Below are 24,996 nucleotides of genomic sequence, written 5' to 3' on the forward strand. Positions count from 1 at the left end.
ATGCAGGAACAGTTGTCATAACTGTTAAAACCACCAGATGGCGAAAGAGTCCCACTGCAACTTTAAGCCATGAAGGATGTGTCTTGATGTTTGCTTGTGATAAATCTGCTTTATGTGAGTCTTTTTCAGAAAGTAACAGTAATATGTCTGATTATATGTCTTTAATCAGTAAAGTCTCGCTTTGCTAGAAATAAATCAATAATAAAATTGTAAACATGCAGCAGTATGTTAGAAGTCAAAGGGTCCTTAAGTCTTCTGTAAATTGACGGGGATCAAATGAAGGACACAAGTATCTGTTCTTACTCTAATAAATGCTGCTTTAATATCCAACAGACTATTTTCCTTCCTCATCAGCAGTAAACAGCTCGACTGCGTCTGTGCATTTGTGTCCTCCATACTTGTTTACACAGACATCTCAGGCTTGATGCCACGATGCAGTGTAGAAACCTGACAACCCTCTGACTCATGTTCAAATGTTCAAGGACATTTCTCAGGATCATGTATGATCCCTTTTTGACATTTGGACTTTCATTAATAATATTTGTGTTTCTGAGTCATTTTTGTGGAGACTTCTGTCCAACGTAGTGTCCAAATGAAGCCTGAAGCTTTTCTTCACCCTCTTGTCAGATGGTCAGCAACAAAACTCTGTTCCAACCAATGTCTGATAAGAGATGAGACACAGCAGCTGAGCGAATGATCATTTCATGCTGAAGACATCCTCAGACAGAATTAAATACATACATAAACACAGCCTGGTGCCAATAACACAGCTAATGACACTGCTGTATCACTGGCTTTACTGATTAAAGACCATATCTGAAGGAAATCTTTGAACACAACAGAGAGTGACCTTTTAAACCTGCGACACTGATGCTGCATTCAAGGACCATTACAAACATCTGAAAGGACTTAAGAACATGAAGAAAATGTGACTTGTTTCTCGTTAATGAAGCTGTTTTAGTGAAGAAAGTTGAAAGGTCACAGAGCGACTGCTGAATCTTCTGCTCTAAACATGAACTCTGAACTTTGTGATGCTTCAGGAGGAAAACTGCTTCAGTTATTCTCTCAGATTAGTTTCATATTTTCTGCATCAGATTTGAGTGAGATCCTGGAATGAAGACAGAAGAAAAGACTTTGTTCAAAGTTTGATTTATAGTCAAACCTTCCAGTTTATTCACACAATAAAACATCAACACAATATATGAATTCATTCATTAAAATCACAGTTTTTCCTCATTTGTTTGATGATTTTGACAAAAACAAACACAAACACACACACATGGTCTGCCATACTCATAAAGAGAAATGTCGACATTTTTCAATACAAATATTCCAGAAACATTTAGAGGATAGAGAAGTTTACATTTTCATGTGGAGAAATATTTTAGTAAATCAAAATGATGATGAGCAGTGATAGCCTCCATAAACAGTCACAGGAAAGATCTCCTTTAAAAACTCAGAAACATCAAGAGAACAACTAGAAGATGTGGAGGTACCACCCATAATGTTTGACTGACAGCTGATCTCTGTGCAGAAATGATGGAGAGAAAATAAAATGAAACTAAAATACAGATTTAAACCCACAATATGAAAGACTTCAGTCTATTTCAATTTGATCAACTCAGCAGTGTCTCCATAACTATAGTAAAGCCAAAGTCCAGCATAGAGCGGCTGAGTGAATGTGGTCTGGACTCTGTGGAGGAGAGTCATGGTTTCAGAGACGCTGTAGAAGGACAAAATACCTGCTCTGTGATCCAGGTACACTCCTACTCTGGAGGAACGAGGACCTGAGACACGAGTTTGGATGTTGTTGTACCAAAATGTATAACTGTTGTTGTTACAATCTAATGACCAAGATTTGTCATTACATCCAAATTCAGATTCATTTCCTTTTCTGCTGATATTCTTGTATGCGACTGCTACATTAACTCCTTCCCCTCTCCACTCCACCTCCCAGTAACAACGTCCAGTCAGACTCTCTCTACTCAGGACCTGACACCTGTCAGTGAATCTGTCTGGATGATCAGAATAAGATTGTTGTTCTTCCATTAATGTTACTTTTCTGTTCCTCTCTGATAATAACAGCTCTTTGTTTGCTGTGTTTGGATCCAGTGTGATTTCACATGAATATTTTAAGAATCCAGCTCTGGTCTTTGGCTCTGGTGGATCTGACAGTAAAACATCCACTTCAGTGACTGTCAGTGAGATGTTTGTCCATCCCTCTCTCAGAATGTCCTGTAGTTTATCTCTGACCTCTGACACAGCTGCTGTCACATCCTCAAAGTAGCTCAGAGGACGGATATTGATGCTGGATGAGTCTGTAGACTCACTGAGTGCTGACAGTGAGGGGTAGTTGTGTAGAAACTGGATGTGATCCTCTGTGTGTGAGAGCTGCTTCAGCTCAGCATCTTTCCTCTTCAGCTCAGTGATCTCCTGCTCCAGCTTCTCCTGAAGCTCTTTGACTCGACTCACTTCAGTTTCCTGCTGGGATCTGATCTGCTGCTTCACATCAGAGCTTCTTTTCTGGATGAGATGGATCAGCTCAGTGAAGATCTTCTCACTGTGCTCCACTGTTTGATCAGCAGACTGATTGATGGCCTCCACCTGCTTTTGAAGCAGCTTCACATCTTTCTCTCTGTCCTGGATTCTCTGCTGGATGTTTTGTCGACTCACCTCCAGCTCTCTCTGCCTCTCAGTCCTTTCTGCTGCAGCTGAGACTGTGTCGTGGCCTTTATGTTCATCCACAGAGCAGAGATAACAGATACTCTGCTGATCAGTACGGCAGAACATCTTCATCACCTCATCATGACGAGAGCAGATGTTCTCCTGGAGCTTCTTGGAGGGCTCCACCAGCTTGTGTTTCATGAATGTAGGTGAATCATAATGAGGCTGAAGGTGTTTCTCACAGTAAGATGCCAGACAGACTAAACAGGACTTGAAGGCTTTCATTTTTCTTCCAGTGCAGACATCACAGGCCACATCTTCAGGTCCAGCATAGCAGTGATCAGCAGGAGCAGCTTGGAGTCCAGTCTTCTTCAGCTCCTCCACTAAATCTGCTAACATGGTGTTTTTCTCCAGGACAGGCCTCACTGTGAAAGTCTGTCTGCACTGAGGGCAGCTGTAGATTTTCTTCTTTTCCTCTTCATCCCAGAAGCTTTTAATACAGTTCATGCAGTAGCTGTGTCCACAGGGAATAGTCACCGGATCCTTCAGTAGATCCAAACAGACTGAACAGCAGATTGTTTGGACAATCCTGCTTTGAATGGGATGGAGCGCCACCACATTTCTGACAGGTTGGCCCTTTTTTGCCGTCTTCTCGGAATCCACGTGTTTTAGCTTGACGACTATCAGTCTGGAGCAGTTTGGTTCTAACAGGCTTACGACTGATTTTATGCACTCTATCTACTGACTTAGCATCGCTAGCCTCAGCTCTAAAGTCACCTCGCAAGGAGGATTATTGTCGCTTTACCTCTTCACTTTGCCTCGCCATGTTGATAGCCCTCTGCAAAGTCAAATCTGGGTCAAGCTGCATGCGTTCTGACAGCCGTTTGTCTGTGAGACCGACAACGAGCCTATCACGTATCAGCACATCATGTAGCACTCCATAGTTGCAATGTTCTGCTAGCGCATACAGTGGTGTCACAAAAGCATCCACTGTCTCATTTTCTCCCTGTCTGCGCATGTTGAATTTGGCGCGCTCATAGATCACATTTTTCTTCACAATGAAAAAAGCCTGGAAACCATCACGTACCCCCTCATACGTTGTCCTTTGCTCCGCTGTTAAACTCAGACCGCGAAGCACATCGTCCGCCTCGTCTCCCATGCAGTAAATCAACGTGTTGACTTGGTTTTCCTCCGAGCTGACGCTCAAATTACTGGCGAGACGGAATCTCTCGAACCTCCGTATCCATTTGGACCACTCCTGCGGTTTTGAAAAGTCGAAGGATTCCGGTGGCTGGATGCTGAATGTCGCGCTCGGCCCCGCCGGTGCTCTCTGTGCAGTCTCATCCGCCATATTTTCCCCTCGTTTTTCCGCGAGCTCCGCCAGACACAGGTTAGATAAAACTTTATTAATCCCTCGGGTGGGTTCCTCTGGGAAATTTGTTTTTCCAAAAAGCACAGCACCGACAGAAGTTACAGAGTTAGGAATATTATATATATATATATATATATACACACATATATAAATACAAAGACATATATAGATAAAATATACAAAGGGATAAATAGAATAAATAGGAATAAAAATAAAAATAAAAATAAAAATAAAAAATACAAGTGAATTGCACATTTCAAGTATGAAGTCTATTGCACTGCTGATTATTAACAAGTATTGCACAAAAGGTATTGCACAGTGAAGAGAAGAGGTACTACAGCTTAGTTGTTCCCCCCTCCTTTGTCCTCCTGTTTCCCCTCCCTCTCCCCTCCAGAGAGGAGTTAAACAGTTTGATGGCGTGTGGGACAAAGGAGTTTTTAAGTCTGTTGGTTCTTGTCTTTGGGAGAAGCAACCTGTCACTGAACAGACTCCTCTGGTTGTTTATGGCCGTGTGCAGAGGATGCCCAGCATCGTCCATAATGTCCAGCAGTTTCTTTAGTGTCCTTTTCTCTGCCACTGTCACCAGAGTGTCCAGCTTCATGCCGACCACAGAGCCAGCCTTCCTGATTAGTTTTTCCAGCCTGGATGAGTCCTTCTTTGCTGTGCTGCTCCCCCAGCACACCACAGCATAGAAGAGTACTCCAGCAACCACCGACTGGTAAAACATCCTCAGGAGCTTCCTGCAGATGTTAAAAGACCTCAGCCTCCTGAGGAAGTACAGTCGGCTTTGGGCTTTTTTGTACAGGTGCTCTGTGTTGCATGACCAGTCCAGTTTATTGTCCACCCACAGCCCGAGGTACTTGTACTTGTTGACCACCTCCACCTCCTCCCCCTCTATCTGAACCGGCAGTGGACCTGCTCTGGACCTCCCAAAGTCCACAACCAGTTCCTTAGTCTTTGAGGTGTTGAGTTGCAGGTGGTTTGTGTGACTCCATGTGACAAAGTTCCTCACCAGACTTCTGTACTCCTCTTCCTGATCATCCCAGATACACCCCATGATGGCTGTGTCGTCTGCAAACTTCTGAATGTGGCATAATTCAGAGTTGTAGCAGAAGTCAGAGGTGTACAGGGTGAAGAGAAGAGGGGACAGCACAGTTCCCTGTGGTGCTCCTGTGCTGCTGACCACAGTGTCAGACGTGATGTCCTTCAGCCTGACGTACTGTGGCCTGTCGGTGAGGTAGTCGGAGATCCAAGCCACCAGGCAGGGGTCCACCTCCATCCTGTTCAGTTTCTCCTGGAGCAGACAGGGCCGGATGGTATTAAAGGCACTGGAGAAGTCAAGAAACAGGATCCTGACTGTGCCTTTTCCCCCATCCAGGTGTGAGTGGGCTCTATGCAGGAGGTACAGGATGGCATCGTCCACTCCGACACCCGACTTGTAGGCGAACTGTAGTGGGTCCTGGGCATGTTGTACCTGTGGTCGGAGAAGGTTGAGGAAGAGCCGCTCTAGAGTCTTCATAAGATGTGATGTCAGTGCCACCGGTCGGAAGTCATTCAGCTCATTGGGCCGGTTCCTTTTGGGGACCGGGACGATGCAGGATGTCTTCCATAGGGCGGGCACTCTCCCCAGTCGCAGACTGAGATTGAAGACTCGTTGTAGCGGCTCCCCAAGTTCAGCAGCACACGCCTTTAGCATCCTCGGACACACCTTGTCCGGACCTGCTGCCTTCCTGGGGCGAAGCTTCCTCAGTTGTCTCCTGACCTGATCCACTGTGACACTGGGAGATGATTGGAAGGAGGGGGGGGAAGATGTCCTGCTGCTGAGAGAGGGATTGGAGGAGGGGGGTGTCATCATAGTGTCAGGAAGGGGGGGAAGCAAGGGAGGTAGGAGAGTGGGGAGAGGGCTCTGTAGTAAAGGTGAGGGTGAGGGTGGGGGGGTTGTGGGCTGGTCAAACCTGTTGAAGAAGTTGTTGAGTTCGTTTGCCTTCTCCACAGTCCCCCCCACTGTGCTGTTCTTGGTGTTGTGGCCTGTGATGGTTTTCACACCATTCCAGACCTCCCTCATATTGTTCCTCTCCAACTTCTGCTCCACCTTCCTCCTGTAGGTGTCCTTTGCTTCCCTCAGGCAGCGTTTCACCTCCCGCTGTGCTGCTTTCATCTCCTCCTTCACTTTGCTCCTGAAAGCCTTCTTCTTCATGTTGAGGACAGCTTTGACTTCCTGTGTTACCCACGGTTTGTTATTAGGGTAACACCGTACCGTCTTAGCAGGGGCGACCGTGTCCACACAAAAGTTGAGGTAGTCTGTAAGACAGTGTGTCGCCCCCTCTATGTCCTCACCATGTGGGCTCAGAAGCACGTCCCAGTCTGTGGTGTCATAACAGTCTCTCAGAGCATCCTCCTTTTCTGGGGTCCATCTCCTGATGGAGCGTGTTGAGACAGGCTGCCTTTGGACGAGGGGTGTGTATTGTGGCTGTAGGCAAACCAGGTTGTGGTCTGACTTCCCTAGTGGGGGGAGGGGGGTGGCTCTGTATGCATCTCTCACATTAGCATACAGTAGGTCAATTGTCCTGTTGCTCCTTGTGGGACAATTCACAAACTGGTGAAAAGCAGCCAGAGTAGAATCCAGTGTGGCATGATTAAAGTCTCCAGATATAATAATGAAAGCCTCGGGGTTTTGTGTCTGAAGTCTTGCTGTGACTGTGTGTATTTTCTCACAGGCAGCTGTTGCGTCGGCTTTCGGAGGGATGTAAACACACACACAGATCACATGACTGAACTCCCGCGGTAGATAATATGGCCGCAAGCTAACAGCTAGCAGCTCCAGGTCGGGACGGCATACCGAAACTTTAACGGAGACGTGTCCGGGGTTGCAGTATCTGTTGTTAACGTAGACAATGAGTCCCCCACCTCTGCTTTTTCCGCTGGCCTGCGTGTCCCTATCGGCTCTCACGGATGTGAAACCGCATAGGTCTACGTTAGCCTGTGGCGTTAGCTCGGTTAGCCACGTCTCCGTGAAGATAAACAAACTGCACTCACGGTATAGTCGGTGGTTGTTCAGAGCACACAGTTCGTCCATTTTATTCGGTAGCGAGTTCACGTTGCCCATTATCACTGTCGGGATTGATGGTTTGAATCGCCTCCAGTGATCCGCTTTCCTCGCTCCAGCCTTGCAGCCTCTGTAGCTCCTCTTTATCTCAGCCGGGATGTTGTGTCGCATGCCGGTCTGTCCCTTTGTTCTTAGAGCCAGCAGCTCCGCTCTCGAGTAGATGAAGGAGCTGGTTCCAGAAGTTTTAAAAAGTGCATTATCCATCTTGTATCGCTATATCTAAGAGGTAGAAGTACAGTAACTAGAGGAAGGTGAAATAAAGTTTGAAAGCCTAGTCTAAAAAAAGTTAAAAGTTAAGAAAAAGTGCGGTGTTGCAGAGCTACTTGGAAAGGCTGCCGTCACTCCAGCGCCATCTTACAGGTTTGTTCAGTCGAGGTTATATGGATAAGTACAGGACTTCTGACACCATGTCGTGTTATTCAATTATACGCGGGTCCACTTTACGATTCATAACCACGCTTTATTTTCTTGTTCTTGCTCTGCCCCCACATAACATAACATTCTATACAAAAACACACCGGTCTCGCCCTCTAGCTGCCATCAGCCTAACTACACTGACCGGCTGCATTAACATCTACTGTACAATGCAATTACACCACAGTGTGTTGTGTTGTCTTATGTAGTTAGTCTGTTGTGTAGTCATTGTTTTGTTTTTTGTGTCAGTGAGGGCACTAATGAAAGTCACAAAGGCAGACTGCATTGTAAACGCTGTCTCCTTGGTGGAAGACAGAAGGCGTGATAAACCTCCTGGTTTCAGGCCTTCATTTTTAGAATAATAGTTGTATATGTTTAAAAAATTTGTACATAAATTTGCAAAATGTCCCATTTATATTTTACGGAGCCCCGCAAGGGACATGGGAGAAAAAAAATTAAGATAAACTTTTGCGAGATCTCGCAAACGTTTTAGCCGCATTCGGAGGCCGCCAGCTCGAAGCCGACCGGGAGGTCGAGGCACGATGTGCCGAGAGAGCGGTGTTCCCCCCGGCTATAGTAGGTCTTGACCTCCCGTTAGCTTCGAGATGGTGGGTGTCAGACGTCTCCGAAAACGTCGGAGCACTTTTGCAAATATGTGATGTCTTGTAAATCGAGCAGATATTTGACGTTTACACAGCTACATTCACACCTCAAAATATCTTAAAAGTTAATTTTGTGACCCAGAAAGAGTAATATTACAACTAAGTAGCTGCCGCCATTGTTGGAATTCAACTTTTGCGAGATCCCGAGTTACCTTTGCGAGATCTCGCAAAAGTTTTTCATTTCAAGTTATAAAATAATTTAATAAAAATGTCTAGGGTTTTTACAGTAAATTACTACTAGGATTTTATGTTTTTCTGTGATTTCAGATCAGTTAATCAATATGTCAATGAAAAAACAACCAAATTCAGACACATGAGGTTGTGCTGAAAAGAATGATACCAAACAAGGCCAGGAAAAAAAATTAAAAGAAACAATTTAAAGATGAAATACAAATGTAAAATGAAAAGGAGTCCAAAGTGTCCTGTTATATTTTGGACCTCAGAGGGTAAACCCAACAAATTATGAAAAATTAGGTTTCAGTTTTCGTTCATGACAGTGCAGATTTCTGACATTTTGTGTAAATTTAAGTCACAATTTGATTTTTTTTCTAACAAAAAACAGTGTGAAACTTAAGTTAGACTTGTGTTTGTCAATGAACCGCCCCATGTTGTGTAGCTTTCTGGATTGTATACTTATTGGGCTACATATTTATTTACTATACAGGCTATACAGCACATAAAATCAAAATTCACATGTTTTGTGTAACTGAAAATAATTAAGTTATAGACTATGTTTATATGAAACATGTGTATACTTAATGCATTTGAATCATTTTAACCATATGTAACCGCCTGCATAGGTGTTTGAAAAAAAAGGCTTTGATTTTGCCACCCCATTTGATTTTCATGCCACCCTTATGCCATCCTAGGGACATTTCTCTAGATCCGCCCCTGGCACCACTCCTCCATGTCTCAACTGGACACCCACTCAGCTATCCACTCCCGAGCGTCTCTGTGCTGTCTGCGCTGTCTATCTTGCGTGCTGCACAATAGCGTTTAATATTTAGTATCTACTGTTATCTACTGCTAGCTAGTTTATTGTGATGGTGCTGTTTTTATTATGTTGCTCTTTTTTTGTTTGCTTTCTCTTCTGTTTTTTTTCTCCATACAGGTGATCCAGGTGTTTTGTTTGTTTTTCTTTCTTTCTTCCCCCCTTTCTCACCGTCTCTTCTCCCCTCTGGTTTTCTTTCTCTCCCTCTCTTTCTTTCATTCTTTCTCTCTGTCCTATCCCCCAGTCATGTCTGTCCTGTTTGTAGCAACCGAAAATAAAATAAATACATAATTATAATAAAGGTCAATCAAATGGACCAATATGGCAAGGCCATGATGATCCACTTGGTAAAATAAATCTGCTTGGCATCTTTCTTGGCCTTAAGACAACAAGGCTAGGACCGCCACTGTATTTAATACAGAAAGTAAGATCCTAAATACACAGTTAAAGTAGCCAATAATGTGTTACATATAATTTTTTATGTTTATCAAGTTTATTCAAATTTATGTTGAGTTTAAAAAATGTTCTCTGTAATAAAAGTTGTTCCTCTCTGAAAAACCATATATTATATATTACACAGTAAACAAAACCAAAAAGTTAAAGGCAGACATCTGAAAACAAGACGTCACTGAGCAACAATGTGACAGAACTGTTATGATCCTGGGTCAGTGACCCAGTGTTTTTGGTTTTTGTACTTTTACTTTTGATTTCATCATGGTTTGTGACTGTTTGTGTTTTGGGTTTCTGTCCTAGTGTTTCTAGCTCCCTAGTTTCGTGGTACTTCCTGAGTTCTGATTTTTAGCTTTTGTTATTTGACCTCCCAGTGTTACTTCTGTGCTCCCTCTGTTCTGTGTCTTCCCTGCCTGTGTATCCCCTCTAGTGTAGTCAGGTCTCTGTGTAAAGCCCGCGTCTCTGAGTCTGTGTCTTCGCGTGTGTTTTGAGTTTCCTGTTTTATTGTGAAAGTCTGTGTCTTATGCCAGTGTGTTCAGTCAGAGTTTGATCATTAACAGGGAGCAGCAGGGTACAAAAGTCACGCAGAGTAGCTGAAAGTATCCAAGTACATGTAAAACTGTCCTTTATACTTTCAGGGACTTTAATCAATAATCATTTTTTCTACTTATGTGCTGTTTTGCACTTCTTGCAGCTGAAATTGTGGCACAACCTTCAGGTTAAGTTTTAAATAAAAAACAACAACAACTTGTTTTCCCCTCTCACAAAAAGCAGCTGTTGCTCAGCGCCACTTCAGATGTAAATGAATTTTTAGAAACTCAAACAAAAATCATGACGAGAGCAGATGTTCTCCTGGAGCTTCTTGGAGGGCTCCACCAGCTTGTGTTTCTTTAATGGAGCCACATCATAATGAGGCTGAAGGTGTTTCTCACAGTAAGATGCCAGACAGACTAAACAGGACTTGAAGGCTTTCATTTTTCTCCCAGTGCAGACATCACAGGCCACATCTTCAGGTCCAGCATAGCAGTGATCAGCAGGAGCAGCTTGGAGTCCAGTCTTCTTCAGCTCCTCCACTAAATCTGCTAACATGGTGTTTTTCACCAGGACAGGCCTCGCTGTGAAAGTCTGTCTGCACTGAGGGCAGCTGTAGATTTTCTTCTTTTCCTCTTCATCCCAGAAGCTTTTAATACAGTTCCTGCAGTAGCTGTGTCCACAGGGAATAGTCACCGGATCCTTCAGTAGATCCAAACAGACTGAACAGCAGAATTTTGTTTGATCCATTTGATTCGTGTGCTGTGCTGTTTCACCGTCTCTCAGTGACTGTCAGACAGTTTCACTTCCTCTGAACAGAAACAACCTCTGTGCTCTGAAGGGAAACAGATCTCTGCTCTTTTTCACCTCCTACAGGAAATGAGGCTCACCAGCAACTGCATTTACACCATGTTGTTTAGACCCATCCTGATACAGACACATCTGTGAAGGGAGGCACTAAAGAAATATTCTTACAGAGCGACCAAGAGCCAATCACATGATGCAGGGTGTGGTATGTTTGGTTACAACATGCAGTAACAAGTCTGACCCAGTTAAAGTTTAATAGTTTAGCGAGTTCATTTTATATTTCAAAAAGTTCAGCAAAGTTTAGGATGCTGTGATGAATAAAAATAAATCACACTTTATATTTTGACATTTTCTAATCTTAGTTCATTCTCACACTTACAGAATGATGCATGGGAACAACTGACTCCACTAAATCAAACCTATGTTCAAATGAAATCACTGTACAAGACAGGCAGCAAGCTTGATTTCTTGATTATTTTTTTTAAATAGTAAAATATATGTAAAACTATTTAAAAAACAAATACAGATAGTGTTTTCCAATTCTACATTCTTTAGTAATTTTTCCTGTGTACCAACATGGATTTCAAAACAATACATTAATATGTGCTTTAAATGCAGACACTCAAATATAACTCAACATTCACACTGAAGATACACAGTAGACATAAGAATCAGTTTTCATGCCCTTTGTTTATTCTTTCATTTAAAATCTTTGTGGTAAAGATCATCATAATTACTCATTAACTTTCATGTACAGCTTAAATGTTTCACTACACTGTTGGCAGCAAAGATTACACAGCAAAGCCGATTAAACTAGAAGCTAAACGACTGTTCAGTCCAAGGGCGTAGATTTGGCATGGACGGAAGGGACCCACCAATATCCAGCGATTATTGAATTGTCCCCACCAATAATTAGAAAGAAAAACAAACCAGATAGAAAGAAAAAAACGATCTGTCAGCGTCTCATTCACCCAGCGGTGCAGAAAGAGTTAAATTACGTTCTCTACTGGAGTCCTACGTCACGTGACAAATATGGCCAATGTGATTGGAGCTCTGTTTAGTTTTAGCAGCGGCAAGCCTGCGCTGCGAGGAGGAGAGGAGGACGGCAGCAACAAGGAAGAACCTGGATATAAGAAAGTATTTTTCAAAGAAACCTGTAAGTCACTTAAAGTCAAGCTCACTCATAACATGTGTCCGTCACAATAACGTTACAGGCTATGCTAGGCTTTGGCCCACATCAGTCTAAAATTGTATGTAACCATGAATAACGTGTTTTGTAAACTAACTGCACAGCAGGCAGCACTATCAGTTCTCTCAGTCTCAGAGCAGCATTTCTCATTTTGATTGAAACTGTCAGAGAAAACGGAGCCTCGAGCGAGCCAGGATATTAGTTTACAGAGGCTGTTAAAATTATATGTCTAACGTTAAAATGTTGGTGACACAATAATTTTATCCTAATGGTACTGACATATTCATAGCGTTAATTTTTGAGACAAAATATCATGAGGTAGTCAGGATTTTGCAAATATTCCACCTTGTAGTGCAGTTTGCACAAATTGTTGTAAAAATGCACTCACACTACAAACATTACTGACGAGTCAAGATCTGCACAAATTGACAGAAACACTGAAGCAGCTCCACATTTTATTCTTATTGTCATGTATGTCCTATTTGTCAGGTGATAGAGAGTAATGGTGACACAAGATCACAGGTGAAATTGGATGATGACCTGATGGTTCATGACTGTATTTGAAGCACATGTGTGACTGCATGTATGTTGAATGTCTCACTGTTATTTATCAGGTGACAGAGGCAGCTCTGCCATGTTGTAGCTCAGACAGAGGTGAAGAGGTGAGGTCACAGGTGACTGACTGATGATTTGGTGCTATAGATTAACTAGTATTTATTATCATGACAATTGTTAGGCTTCTGATGTAAATTGATTCATTAGTGTATATTTGACAAAGAATCTGAATTGACACGTCTCACTTTTTATATGGCACGAATCCATGTGTTATTTTATCAGGTGGCAATATGTCCTAGTGCAGTCAGAGGGGAAGAGCCAAAGGTGAGGCACATCAAGCACAGAATAATAATTTTAATCTGAGGATAAAACTCATGTACTGAGGCTGAAAGAAGCTTCAGTGCTCTCAGGAGACTAAAAAGATGGCTAAGGTCAACAATGACTCAAATGAGATTAAACAATGCTGCTGTGTGTCCACCAGGAGAGACTGGACAGTATAGATGTAAAACAAACATGCCAGCAGTTTATCTCACTTAACGAGAGGAGCAGGCATGTGTTTGGCTGCTTCACATAGTGGACATTGAGTTGTTGTGTGGGTCACCAGTAGTCCATGTCTGTTGCTGTAGCAGTAGTTCATGTTTAGAATAAAACATCCCAGCTCACTGATTTGATCGGGGCAATAGTGCCTAAAATGTTGCATAATTTTGCTGAGAGATCTTTTACTTTGTGGTAATCTTAGACGAGTAGTTTTATGGACAAAACCCACCAGGTCATTCAGTGTTCCCTTAGTGCTAATGTGTCAGAGATGTTGGTGTACTATAACTGAACTAATGTTGTTAAGTCCTTAAAGTCATTTTCTTTTATTGTCATGACTGTATTTGAAGCTATTTTTATTTTTGTATGATACCTGATTTATATGGAATATGACTGAAGTAAACTAAAGTCTAAAATACTTAGTCAGTCATTTGTTTAATAGTAATTTAACATTATCTAATTCACATATAAAACGATGAATTGTAATTTTAAGTGGTTTAAAAGCATGTAGAATAGGATATGTAGGCAAGTATATTTCTCCTTTTTTTTTCTTTTATCAAGAAGCAAAGACAAGAAGGACAAAAAAAAAAGGAAACAAGGCAGGGTTCGATGGTTGAATCATCCGTCCCCACCAATGCCAAAACCAAATCTACGCCCTTGGTTCAGTCCTCTTTTGGAAGCAGTCTTTAAATGACAAGCATTAACATTTGTCATAAACTGTATAACCACCAGATGGCGATATTAGTTTGTAAGTAATAAAACGGCATCAAAACAAACCTCTAGTCCGACCTGAGACACAGCTCCTGATCGAAGGATTATTTCATGGTGAGGAGATCCTCTGACAAAATGAACTTAAATACAGATTAATAACAGTTTGCTAAAGATGGAAACTCACTGCAAGGACAGAGAACTGCGTTTTTTTTCACTTTGACATTTTTGTTTTCACATTGAACTTCAACATTTTTCTGTTATTTTGCAAATTCTCCTATTTTATATATTTCAATAGAAAACTCAGGAGAAATTCTTTGGTAAGTTCAACATTTTTTGGCAATAAAACTGTTTCTGAGGGCAAAGCCAAATATTCATCCAATTTCACCACCTGAGAAACATTCCCCACAGCAAACAGGTTTCACAAATTCTCATTTCTCAAAAATCTCCCAAAAGTCTTTACACGTCTCTTCTGTTAATCAGTGTCTAAAAGTGAATCGACACTTTTAAGGTGTATTGCTACTCTCAAGTGTCAGTGAAATATTTAATCTATTTTTACATGTTTTTGTTTTATGAAAGTATGTTTTGTGACCTTCAGTAACTCCATATTGTGGACAAAACCTCCACCAACAGCAGGGAACAGTTTCAATAATTTAACCCTGTCTTGGTCATGATGTGCTGTGCAGCAGACAGAGGCATAAACCCAATATGCAGATACTCAGATGCAGAAGTGAACCTAAAAGGCAGCTTTATTGCTGGACTTACAGGCAACCATAGTACAAAGAACTTCACTAGGAAGCTAGACTACAACACAGACAAGACACACAGCAAGGGTGAGCTCATGACAAGGGCTGTATCCCAATTCAGGGTCTGCAGCCTTAAAGTACGCAGCCTTAACGGTCCTCAAGGTCCGAGTACTCAAAGACCGCTAAGGCCAGAAGTGCGAGGCTTGTAGGCTTGTGAAATGGGACGGTCTAGCCTCCGTCGCGCTGCCCAGGTTGCCTAGCAACCATGATACAAACCGCTGGAAACGTTTCATACAGCTTCGTTTGACAGAAATGAAGGAGAACATATTTTGTTCATTTGTTTCTACATGAGCTCTGTGTGATTTAATAAGTATCTGAGGCTGTGACCACAGGACTGTAAAACATGATTGTTGGGCTTCATTTCTGTACTGAACAGTCATTTTAAGATTAGCTAGTAAATAACAATTAGCTAATGTTGTTCATGAGACTAAAGTCATCTCACTTTGGTAATGTAAATATAATATAGCCAATATTATTGTTCTGCCTTTTATAACTTAAATGGGATATTATAGTTGTAAACTGCCCTAGAGCTCCCTCTAGTGGCTGCTTTGTAATATGGGTTCGGTTACTTTGGGAAGGGAAAAAATGAGAACGTGAAGAAGAAATAAAAGATGGCGGAAAGTGATACCGTAATGTTATTGTTCTAATCTTATACAGACCTTAAAATGTTGTTGCCATGGACAAGATATGTCTGTAAGTATGAGTGTCGATAAAATAATTATTATCTTTTGTTTTGTGTAAAAATGGTTCGATAATTTGTACATTTGAAAGTTTTATCTTGTTAGCTTGCAGTAAGAGTGTAACAAGCTAGTTTACAATGTTAGTTAGCTAATACAGTATTTTGTACTTTCAGTTTTACGATGGTCAAAGAGAAGGCAATGGTCAGAGGCCATTCTTCAATAAATCAGCGCAAAAAGGAAATAAGTCTGATTATTGGAGCATCGTTATCTCGCTGTCTAGCTGGTGAAACTAAGAGACTCAGGGCGAGGACAGCATAATTATAGTTATTATATTAATCATTATTAGTTATTACAGCAGTGAGTTTGAACTCTGTGTCAAATACTGAGCTTCAGTAAAGATTCAAGTTGCAGTTATTTATATTTCCTATCACCTTAAATCTTCACTCAAAGACAAGTATCTTTGACAGTGTATATATAGATGTATCATATATAAGAGACAAATATTGTTCGTTTAATATGTTGGCATTACTAAATGTGGCTCAGCTATAGGAGACAAAAAACGAACAAAACAAAGCAGCAAGTGATGCACACTGAGACTCAGACATGTAAGCTTGATACTGGGGAATAAACAGACCTGGAGACAAAAGGACAAAACACAGATGATAGAGAGACAGAGAGACGACAACAGGAGAGACTAAAGACAACACAAAGATGAGACAAATACAGACTAGACATGAAAAGGGGACAAACATGAACAGAAACAAGAACCAAAACCTAGAAACATAAGCAACAAAACTCAGAGGCTCTCAAAACCTGAACATAACTATTTCATAATTCTGAAGAATGAATAAAATGTCCAACAAACTCAAAAACCTGGGTCAAATTCCCAGGAGCATGACAGTCAGACATTAACCTTTTTCATTGAAAGGTATTCTGTAAAGTTCAGTTTTCAGATTCCACTTGAAGAGTCTCTTAAAAGCACCTGAAGGTAACTTCAGATTATCTTCCTGTTTCTAGGGCAGAATGATGGTCTTGTGTTATCAAACCTCAGGCTGGTGCCTCCAGTGTCCATGCATGCAGAAGCTTCTTCTTCATGTGTCAAACCATCCAAAACAGGAGTTTCCAAAGCTGCCGGGGTGCAGTCTGTTCAATGTTTCATGTCATCCCTGCAGAGCCAGAGCACCAGGCCTCCTATTTTCAGTCAAGGAAGGTGAGACAAAACCAGTAACCATAGTGCTGTGTCAAATATTTTCTATTTTATTGTTTCTATTCTGTCACTGTGTGTTAACCCTTTCCAGGCAGGTAGCTCCATGCCCTCCTGAGTTTTAAACGCACCTTAAAACACACATGCATCAACACTACATATGAACGGGCGGAGGGAGGTTTGGAGTCTTCTCACACCCCCGTTCTCTGCGGCCTGTTGGAGCGGGGGGTCTGGGAGGAGGAGTTGGGTTTAATCTAATTCTTGAATGTAGGTGAATCATAATGAAGCTTAACATGTTTCTCACAGTAAGAGACCAAACACACCAGACAGGACTTGAAGGCTTTCATTTTTCTTCCAGTGCAGACATCACAGGCCACATCTTCAGGTCCAGCATAGCAGTGATCAGCAGGAGCAGCTTGGAGTCCAGTCTTCTTCAGCTCCTCCACTAAATCTGCTAACATGGTGTTTTTCACCAGGACAGGCCTCGCTGTGAAAGTCTGTCTGCACTGAGGGCAGCTGTAGATTGTCTTCTTTTCCTCTTCATCCCAGTGGGTTTTAATACAGTTCATGCAGTAGCTGTGTCCACAGGGAATAGCCACCGGATCCTTCAGTAGATCCAAACAGACTGAACAGCAGAATTTTGTTTGATCCATTTGATTCATGTGCTGTGCCGTTTCACCGTCTCTCAGTGACTGTCAGACAGTTTCACTTCCTCTGAACAGAAACAACCTCTGTGCTCTGAAGGGAAACAGATCTCTGCTCTTTTTCACCTCCTACAGGAAATGAGGCTCACCAGCAACTGCATTTACACCATGTTGTTTAGACCCATCCTGATACAGACACATCTGTGAAGGGAGGCGCTAAAGAAATGTTTTTACAGAGCGACCAAGAGCCAATCACATGATGCAGGGTGTGGTATGTTTGGTTACAACATGCAGTAACAAGTCTGACCCAGTTAAAGTTTAATAGTTTATCTTTACTTGGTGCTTTGAAATGTGACAGTCAACACTCAGCGAGTTCATTTTATATTTCAAAAAGTTCAGCAAAGTTTAGGATGCTGTGATGAATAAAAATAAATCAAACTTTATATTTTGACATTTTCTAATCTTAGTTCATTCTCACACTTACAGAATGATGCATGGGAACAACTGACTCCACTAAATCAAATCTATGTTCAAATGAAATTATGATCATTAAATAGTAACAAATATTTAAATTTAGCAATAACAAATGCAGATCGGTCCACAGTGTTTACAAAAACAAACAAACAAACAAACATTATTTTGTAGTTTTTCCTGTGTACACAGTCACTGTGGATTTTCAATGAAAACATCAAGATGTGCTTGAAATGCAAACTTTCAAGTTTAATTCAAGGTTTTAGTAAAATTTTGCCTGAACTGTTCAGTAATTTTTTCACAAAGTGTCCATGTCAGTAATTCATTCAAATGTATTTTGGTCTTAAACTGATCCAGTAACTTTTTCTCACCTACTTAATCGAGTATTTTAGTTGTTTAACTGTCATTATAACTAAACTGAACATCCAAAGCTTTTCTCACTGCAGTTTTGTTGTGCAGTTATAGCAGCACTTTGAATCATCCACAGTTTTATAGAACTGTCTGTTGAATTGTTGTTTTGTTTGTTGCAATGCTTGCTTTTATTTAAATATTGATGATAATTTGATATATTTGATTATTTATTACTGGTGCAAACAATTCATTTCTTCATGGTGCAAATATATAGTAGACTCAGGAGTTTAACTCAGTTTTCTTGGTCTTTGTTTATCGTTTCATTTAAAATCTTAATGGGTAAAGATCATCATAATTACATATGAAATTATACGTACAAATTATATGTTCCATTACACTATTAACAGCACAGATTATACAACAAACATCAGATTCATGGATGGAGCCAGAGGCTAAATGACTGTTCAGTCCTCTTTAGGAAACGATCTTCATATGACGACAAACACGACAACAATCAGCTGTCAAACTGGTCAAGAAGTTCACAGTAATGTAAAAGAAGTTATATCACTTTATTTTTAAATGTACGCACTCAGGGTCAGGACTGAAGACACTGATCGAGAAAATACTCTAAATATAAATATTCACCTAAACATTCAAAATTATTCAATTGCATGAAAAGAAATATGAAGTCTCTACAATACTGGCTTCTGATTGGTTGAAAAAGCAGGTGCTGAACTTCAGAAGAGCTAAACCTGCAAAACTGTGTAAACACAGAGTGGATGCTGCCCTCTGACCTTTCAGAAGTACGGTCTTTTTATGAAGACACAGAGGCAGAGTTATTATTCATCACTTTAAAGATGATATTTGTTATATGTTCTTCACTCGTCGTCTAGTAAAGTCCAGAGAATGAGACACATACTTTCAAAACATACAGCTGCATGTTAGAGATCACAGAGTTCTTCAGTCTTATGAGAACTCATGGAGACTAAATGTCAGACACATCAACAGTAAATGTCGTTCCTCCCCCCGTGAGTTTGTGTCCTCCACACTTGTTTACACAAACATCTGAGGTTTGAACAGTGTGCAAAACCACATGTTACAAAGCTGCTGAGCTACTGAATACTGGAATATTTCATTCAATATCACCATCTGACCGAAGGACAAACACAGAGAGGATTAGAGCGCCAAACTTTGTTTCAAACTGTTTCAGATTTCAGAGGCAAAAAGCAGAATTTCTACCTGGACAAAGAAATCAAAGCAGGAGAAAAACAAGCTTTTTACATTTATTCAAAGGCATTATGTGAATGTACTCTGAGCCACAGCCTCCTAAAGTAAAGACATTTGATCATCTAAACCAGACAGAGTCATGTTTTCAGCAGTGTCTGTATCCTCCATATAGACCATGCCATGGTCCACCTAGGGTGACCAGGTGTCTGACTTTATGTGGGACTACACAGCGCTCAGTCCTTGTTTCCCTGTGCCACACACACATTGAGCCAATGTCCAGTTTTTATTGACTCTAGTTTCTGTCGATCGGTAGGCCCACAAAAAAACCCTGTACAGGAAGTAGATTTCATCTCTCTGATAAAAGGAGTTCTAATCCCTGATCCTATGAGTCTGACCCAGTAGATAATATTTATATGATCATATTTATGCCTTTGTTGTTTCACAAAGGGTTAAAAACATTCACAGGTTGGACTGTGGTTCTCCTTTTAGCGTCTCTGCTGGAATTTGAACTGTGAACCTCTTAGATCCAAACTTCTGAACTGCTCATCTGACAGAGGACAAAAGGGAAGAACCCCGAATCTCTTCTTCACCTCACTTTTATACCTGCTCACCCTTTCTCCCCCCTTCCCTCAGTGGACGTCACATCTTCACACTTGGGCCAATCAGGTTGTTGACATTTGATCATCTGATGTCCACCCACACCTCATCTCTCTCTCTCTCTTTCTATCTAAACTTAACACAGAATAAAACAGAGTAGCCAGTAGTGGGACATGGTTCCAGCAACTCTGATGGTGACGGCCCGTTTGAAGCTGAAGCTCCGGCACATGAGTCAAAAAATCAACACACTGCTTCAGAAACGCTGCTGAGGCTTGGTTTGTCTGAACAGAGTCACGTGATCAATGACGTCTGAAGCTTCATTCAGCACGTCACTGCTTCAGTACCTGATTCAATGATTTATAAGGAATTGAATCATTGGTGGGATTTGTGCTGTGTTTTGGTGATTTTGTGAGAGCGAATCAGTGTGTGACATAATTATAGACATGGAGCCAGGAAGAGAGGACGCTCTGCCTGTTCCTGAATAAAAACCAGTTCATCAGCATTTCTGCTCCCAGGTCTAAAGTATGATACACATACTTACAAATATAGAAGTCATAGTATATAATATATCTTCCTGATGATCGAGGAAAAATGAACCTTCCCATTGAATGTTTTTGGTGATTTCCTTCCTCTTTGGAGCTAAAAGACACGACCCAAACACATGAGCTATCAATGGAAAGACAGGATGTTTTCTATGTAGTACATCAGGACTTATTATGATAGCTCAAATAAGTCAAAAGATAGAGACCAAAAATAAATGTTTATTACAGAGACCATAAATGAATAGGCTGGTTCTCAGGAGGATGTAAATGTACCTGACTGCTGGTTAATTACTTAATCAGGTGGAAGCAGGGACCTCACAGCACAAGTCATGTGCTTATGAGATTGATTATAAGATTACAAGATTTTTTTTTTATTAGCAAAAAACATCAAGAAGCCGCAGGACAACAACCCATGGCACATGTTTAACATCAGACGGCCTCTGATGTCCAAATGAAGCTTTCTGAAGCTTGCATTGAAAAAACGGTTCATTACTCAAAGCTTTTCAACACAGTCCTGTTTGGTGACATCTGGTGGACAAAACTATGAAGAGCAGCTTAAATCTGCAGCTTATAATGAACTGCTTCATTATGATAGCCCACTCTGCAGACCTGAAAAAACAATGTCATGTTTATTTCAATAATAAATCATTTAGATGAAAAAACCGGGACAGGAAACTGAACAGGTGACGCAGCTGGTGGCAACACTACAGACCAAGCTGGAACACTGAAAGGCAGAGGAGCAGGCTCAACGAAAACAGTTTGTGTGAAACTGGTTCCATGCATTGAACCAGCAGGTGCAGAACATAAGGTGATCTAAACTGCAAAAACTAACAGAAACAGACCTGATCTCGGGAAGTCCAGATTCCCGTGTGAACTTATGAAATCCGCACTAGCGAGAACGCGAGTACGGACTCACGTAGTTGAGCATTTAGAAACGGCCTAACAGTCTGCAGTTTATGAAGAAATCTCAGCTAACGTCAGCTAACAATGTTAGCTTGGTGGCAAGTAGCCTTCATAAATAGTAACAAAAATCACAGAGACATCGAAGATACTGAAGTTTCGCCCATCCCATTCTTCTTATGACGTGGTGTCAGAAATGCATTCCTGCCTGTGCACTGCTGGCTCTGTTGTGCTGGCTCCAGGTCCATTGTGTAATTGATGCCACCAACATTAACAGGACGCTTACATTAGAGCTGTTATTGTGTGTTTTGTTTCGGTTTCTGGCAATCGAAGAATCGAAGAAACTGTATTAATTACAGAGGGAAATTGAGTTTTTTAAAAAAAGGGCCACTGGTTGGACATGAACCCACGACAGCCGCCCTCAGCCATACATCATATGATTGCATGGTCATCCATCCGAGCTAAAGCTGCACCCGACTGTATTTAATCACCAAAATTGGAGAAGGGATTGAGAGGACATAGCCTAACATATGAAACAGGAAATGACCACTGTGTGTTCCATTTATTTTAACAAAGTAACTGTATTGTGAATATCACCTATTTAAATGGGAACTGTAATGGAATACACTTACTCATATTTTGCATTTTAAATACGTAACGCCAGTACATGTATTCCATTACTCCCCAACACTGCCCAATGAAACACATTTAGCACTGTGGATAAAAATGATCCAATGTGAAAATGTAATTTGACCCCCAACCCCCATCATCCAACCCTTGAAAGAGAAAGAACATGACACCAGCAGTCAAACACAGTGGTGGTGGTGTAATGGTCTTGTCGAGGTATGTAAGAACGACATGAGAGTTTGTCACATTTCACTCACTTATTCTCAGCTTAACTCAACTGGTTTCACAAGGCGGCAAACCCCCCCCCCCCAGAACCCAGAAACATTACTCTTCCCAGTTCCCCTATCGCTGAGAGTGAGTGGGGTCCCCTGGTGGTCCGCCACAAATACCACCCCCTCCCAAACACCCAGCAGGGTCCCCCACTAGTCCAGGACCCTGGGCATAAGCAAACTGCCAGAACGGCTGAACCTGGGAGGCGGGGAAATGGTAGAGGGAGTCCTAGCCTGAGTATGAGGCCGGCGTGGGCAGCCAGGAAAGGCTGAAGGAACTCGAGCTCCGGTGGTTGAGAGGCGCCGCTAGAGGAAAAACCAGAGTCCAGTAATCTTGTGAGGTGGTTGGACACGGCGGGGGACCTGGGCTAGTGTCACTTGGTTGTCCACCTGAACATTGGCCAGTTTAAGTCTGTCCACACATACAGTCTCCCTATGCCTGCCGAAACCCAAAACAAAGTGCTTCTGGCCTGATTTGAGGACCCCATATGGGCCGTGATAGAGTGGACGCAGCGGTGTCCTATGTGCATCATGCCGGACAAAAACAAACTTTGAACTGTCTGAAGTCTTCGGAACAAAAGTGTCAGGCAGGCAATGGTGCACGGGACCTGGAACACCAAATGAGTCCACTTGCTAGCGAGGGGACAACACCAGGGAATGGGAGCACGGGGAGGGGCTCTCAGGCAAGAATTCCCCGGGGACACGGAGAGGCTGACCGAGGGCCAGTTCAGCTGGAGAGATGCCAAGAACCACTGCACAGAACAGCCCCAGCAAAACCTGGGGTGGCCAACCCAGCCGCTAATAGTCAAAGAAGCGCGGAGCACAACCTTAAGCGACCTGTGAAACCTCTCGCACATCCCATTAGCCTGCGGGTGGTATGCAGTGGTGCGGTGAATCTTGACCCCCAGGCTGTCAGCCCCGAAACATAACGAGGGCCCTGTCGGATGTAATGTCAGTAGGGGGACCACAACGTGAAACCCAAGTCAAGAAAACAACTGGTACCGGCCCATGGCCCGGGGGTTGGGGACCGCTGCTTTAGTGTGCTTATGGACCTTTGTGCGCATGGAACACATGCAGCCCATTCCCTAACTGACTTGCAAAGGCCTGGCCAAACAAATGTGGAGCTGACCAGTTTGACAGAGACCCGGACCACCGGATACGATGACCCATGCACAGAGTCAAAAACACGAAGACGCCATGAAACGGGAACCACGGGTCATGAGCGACCAGTCGAAACGTTACAGACCAGAGGAGGAAAGGTCTGTGCTCCAGCATGAGGCCCGCCGGTGCAGACTGAAGTGCAAAGATGTCCGAGTCACCGCATTGCTTCAGGGCCAATCAGAATGTCCGGCCATCAGTTTGTGCCCTGAGGCTGGGCGATGCAGCAGGACAATGATCCGAAACACATCAACAAGTCTACAAAACAAACAACTACAAAATAAAAGCTTTGGAGTGTCCTAATGAAAGTTTGGACTTAAATGAGACTGAGATGCTTTGGCATGATCTTAAACATCCTGTTCATGTCTGAAAACCCTCCAGTGTTTCTAAAAGAAATAAAAAGGTTGTGGAATTGTGTAAACAAATTCTGGATTTAAATCAGATTGAGATGCTTTGCTGTGGTTCATTTTTTACATGCAGAATAGTAAAGTGAACCAGAGTCAAATTCCTTTTTTGTGCACAAACTTGGTCAAATAAAGATGATTTTGATTCTGATTCAAGAGATTCTGCAATAAGGAGTCAGCCAAAATTCCTCCTGGTAATGCAAAAGACTCATCGTCAGTAACAATAAATTCTTGATTCCTTATTTTGTTAGTACGGGAGACACAACCTGTTATTAGGTTTTGAGGGTAATTATGTTTTGATATTGAAAAGTGGAGAAAGTGTGAGAGTGAGAGCAAAGGTTTGAATACACAGGTGTGTGTGTGTGTGTGTGTGTGTGTGTGTGTGTGTGTGTGTGTGTGTGTGTGTGTGTGTAAGGGATTACAAACTCTCAAGAAAACTGATTATTTATTTTATTTAAGTTTCATTTGTTTTAGTATAATTTAAAAACAAAACAGCAACAATTGGCAGAGATGAGATTATTTTGACTTGGTAAATGTAACAAACAGATTTTGTGTTTGTTGTTAATTTTTCAAAAGTAACAATAACGAAGTTCACTTCCTCTTTAAAGACTGCAGGTGCAAATAGTTTAACGGTTAATGTAAAATATTTCTGAAGGAAATGTTCATGTTTTTTTAGGAAGGCTATAATCGTTCAAAAACAATGCCACACCACATCCTTCCAGTACATCTACAGTATAACGTCACAGAAAACATCATCACTGCAAAGCTGGTCTGTCTGCACTGTACACCTGGCACCCAATCAAAAACATCTGACACTGTTGGGAAAAACAAAAACAAGCAAACACAAAGTGCTGAGATGTTACATAACTGACTTGATGAAGCCACCTGAGAAAATATTCTTCGGACACAAATACTGTCCTCACTTTTAAAGAGCAAACTCTTAAATATTATGTTTAAAAGAAGATTTAAACCTGTTGCTGGCATAAAATTCAAAATGAGTATATATTCATATAAATAATTCATTTCTTTACAAATATATATACAGGAAGGTCTTGTATTGTCTCTGTCTCAGCCCATGAATTGGAAAACAAAAACCAAAAAAACAATAACTAAATAAAATCAAATAAATATAT

General features: G+C 41.7%; 1 protein-coding gene across 7 annotated transcripts; it reads right to left on the reverse strand.

The window, feature by feature from the left end:
- Positions 1-1,602: 1,602 nt before the first annotated feature.
- On the reverse strand, positions 1,603-17,335 carry LOC148097562 (tripartite motif-containing protein 16-like). 7 transcript variants are annotated; one of them, XM_087832038.1, is made up of 2 exons: positions 17,313-17,335; positions 1,603-3,241 (listed from the first exon to the last, which is right to left on the reverse strand). In XM_087832038.1, exons 1-2 carry the CDS (start codon positions 17,333-17,335, stop codon positions 1,603-1,605), a joined length of 1,662 nt encoding a protein of 553 aa, XP_087688164.1. The 7 variants fall into 7 exon arrangements, with proteins under 7 accessions (XP_087688164.1, XP_087688165.1, XP_087688166.1 ...); XM_087832039.1 differs by lacking the exon at positions 17,313-17,335 and adding an exon at positions 10,607-10,952 and having other exon boundaries at positions 1,603-2,924; XM_087832040.1 differs by lacking the exon at positions 17,313-17,335 and adding an exon at positions 10,506-10,952 and having other exon boundaries at positions 1,603-2,820.
- Positions 17,336-24,996: the final 7,661 nt, after the last annotated feature.

The sequence above is a fragment of the Neolamprologus brichardi genome, chromosome 18, assembly GCF_056152115.1.
Source record: "Neolamprologus brichardi isolate AB-2024 chromosome 18, ASM5615211v1, whole genome shotgun sequence".
Classification (NCBI taxonomy): domain Eukaryota; kingdom Metazoa; phylum Chordata; class Actinopteri; order Cichliformes; family Cichlidae; genus Neolamprologus; species Neolamprologus brichardi.

Bases quoted from the DNA above. Each gene is read 5' to 3' on its own strand.
- LOC148097562 (XM_087832038.1), bottom strand. From the start codon at position 17,335: ATGAATCAAATGGATCAAACAAA. The intron at 3,242-17,312 runs ATTCTGCTGTTC...GATTGTCCAAAC, and splicing joins AATCAAATGGATCAAACAAA to AATCTGCTGTTCAGTCTGTT.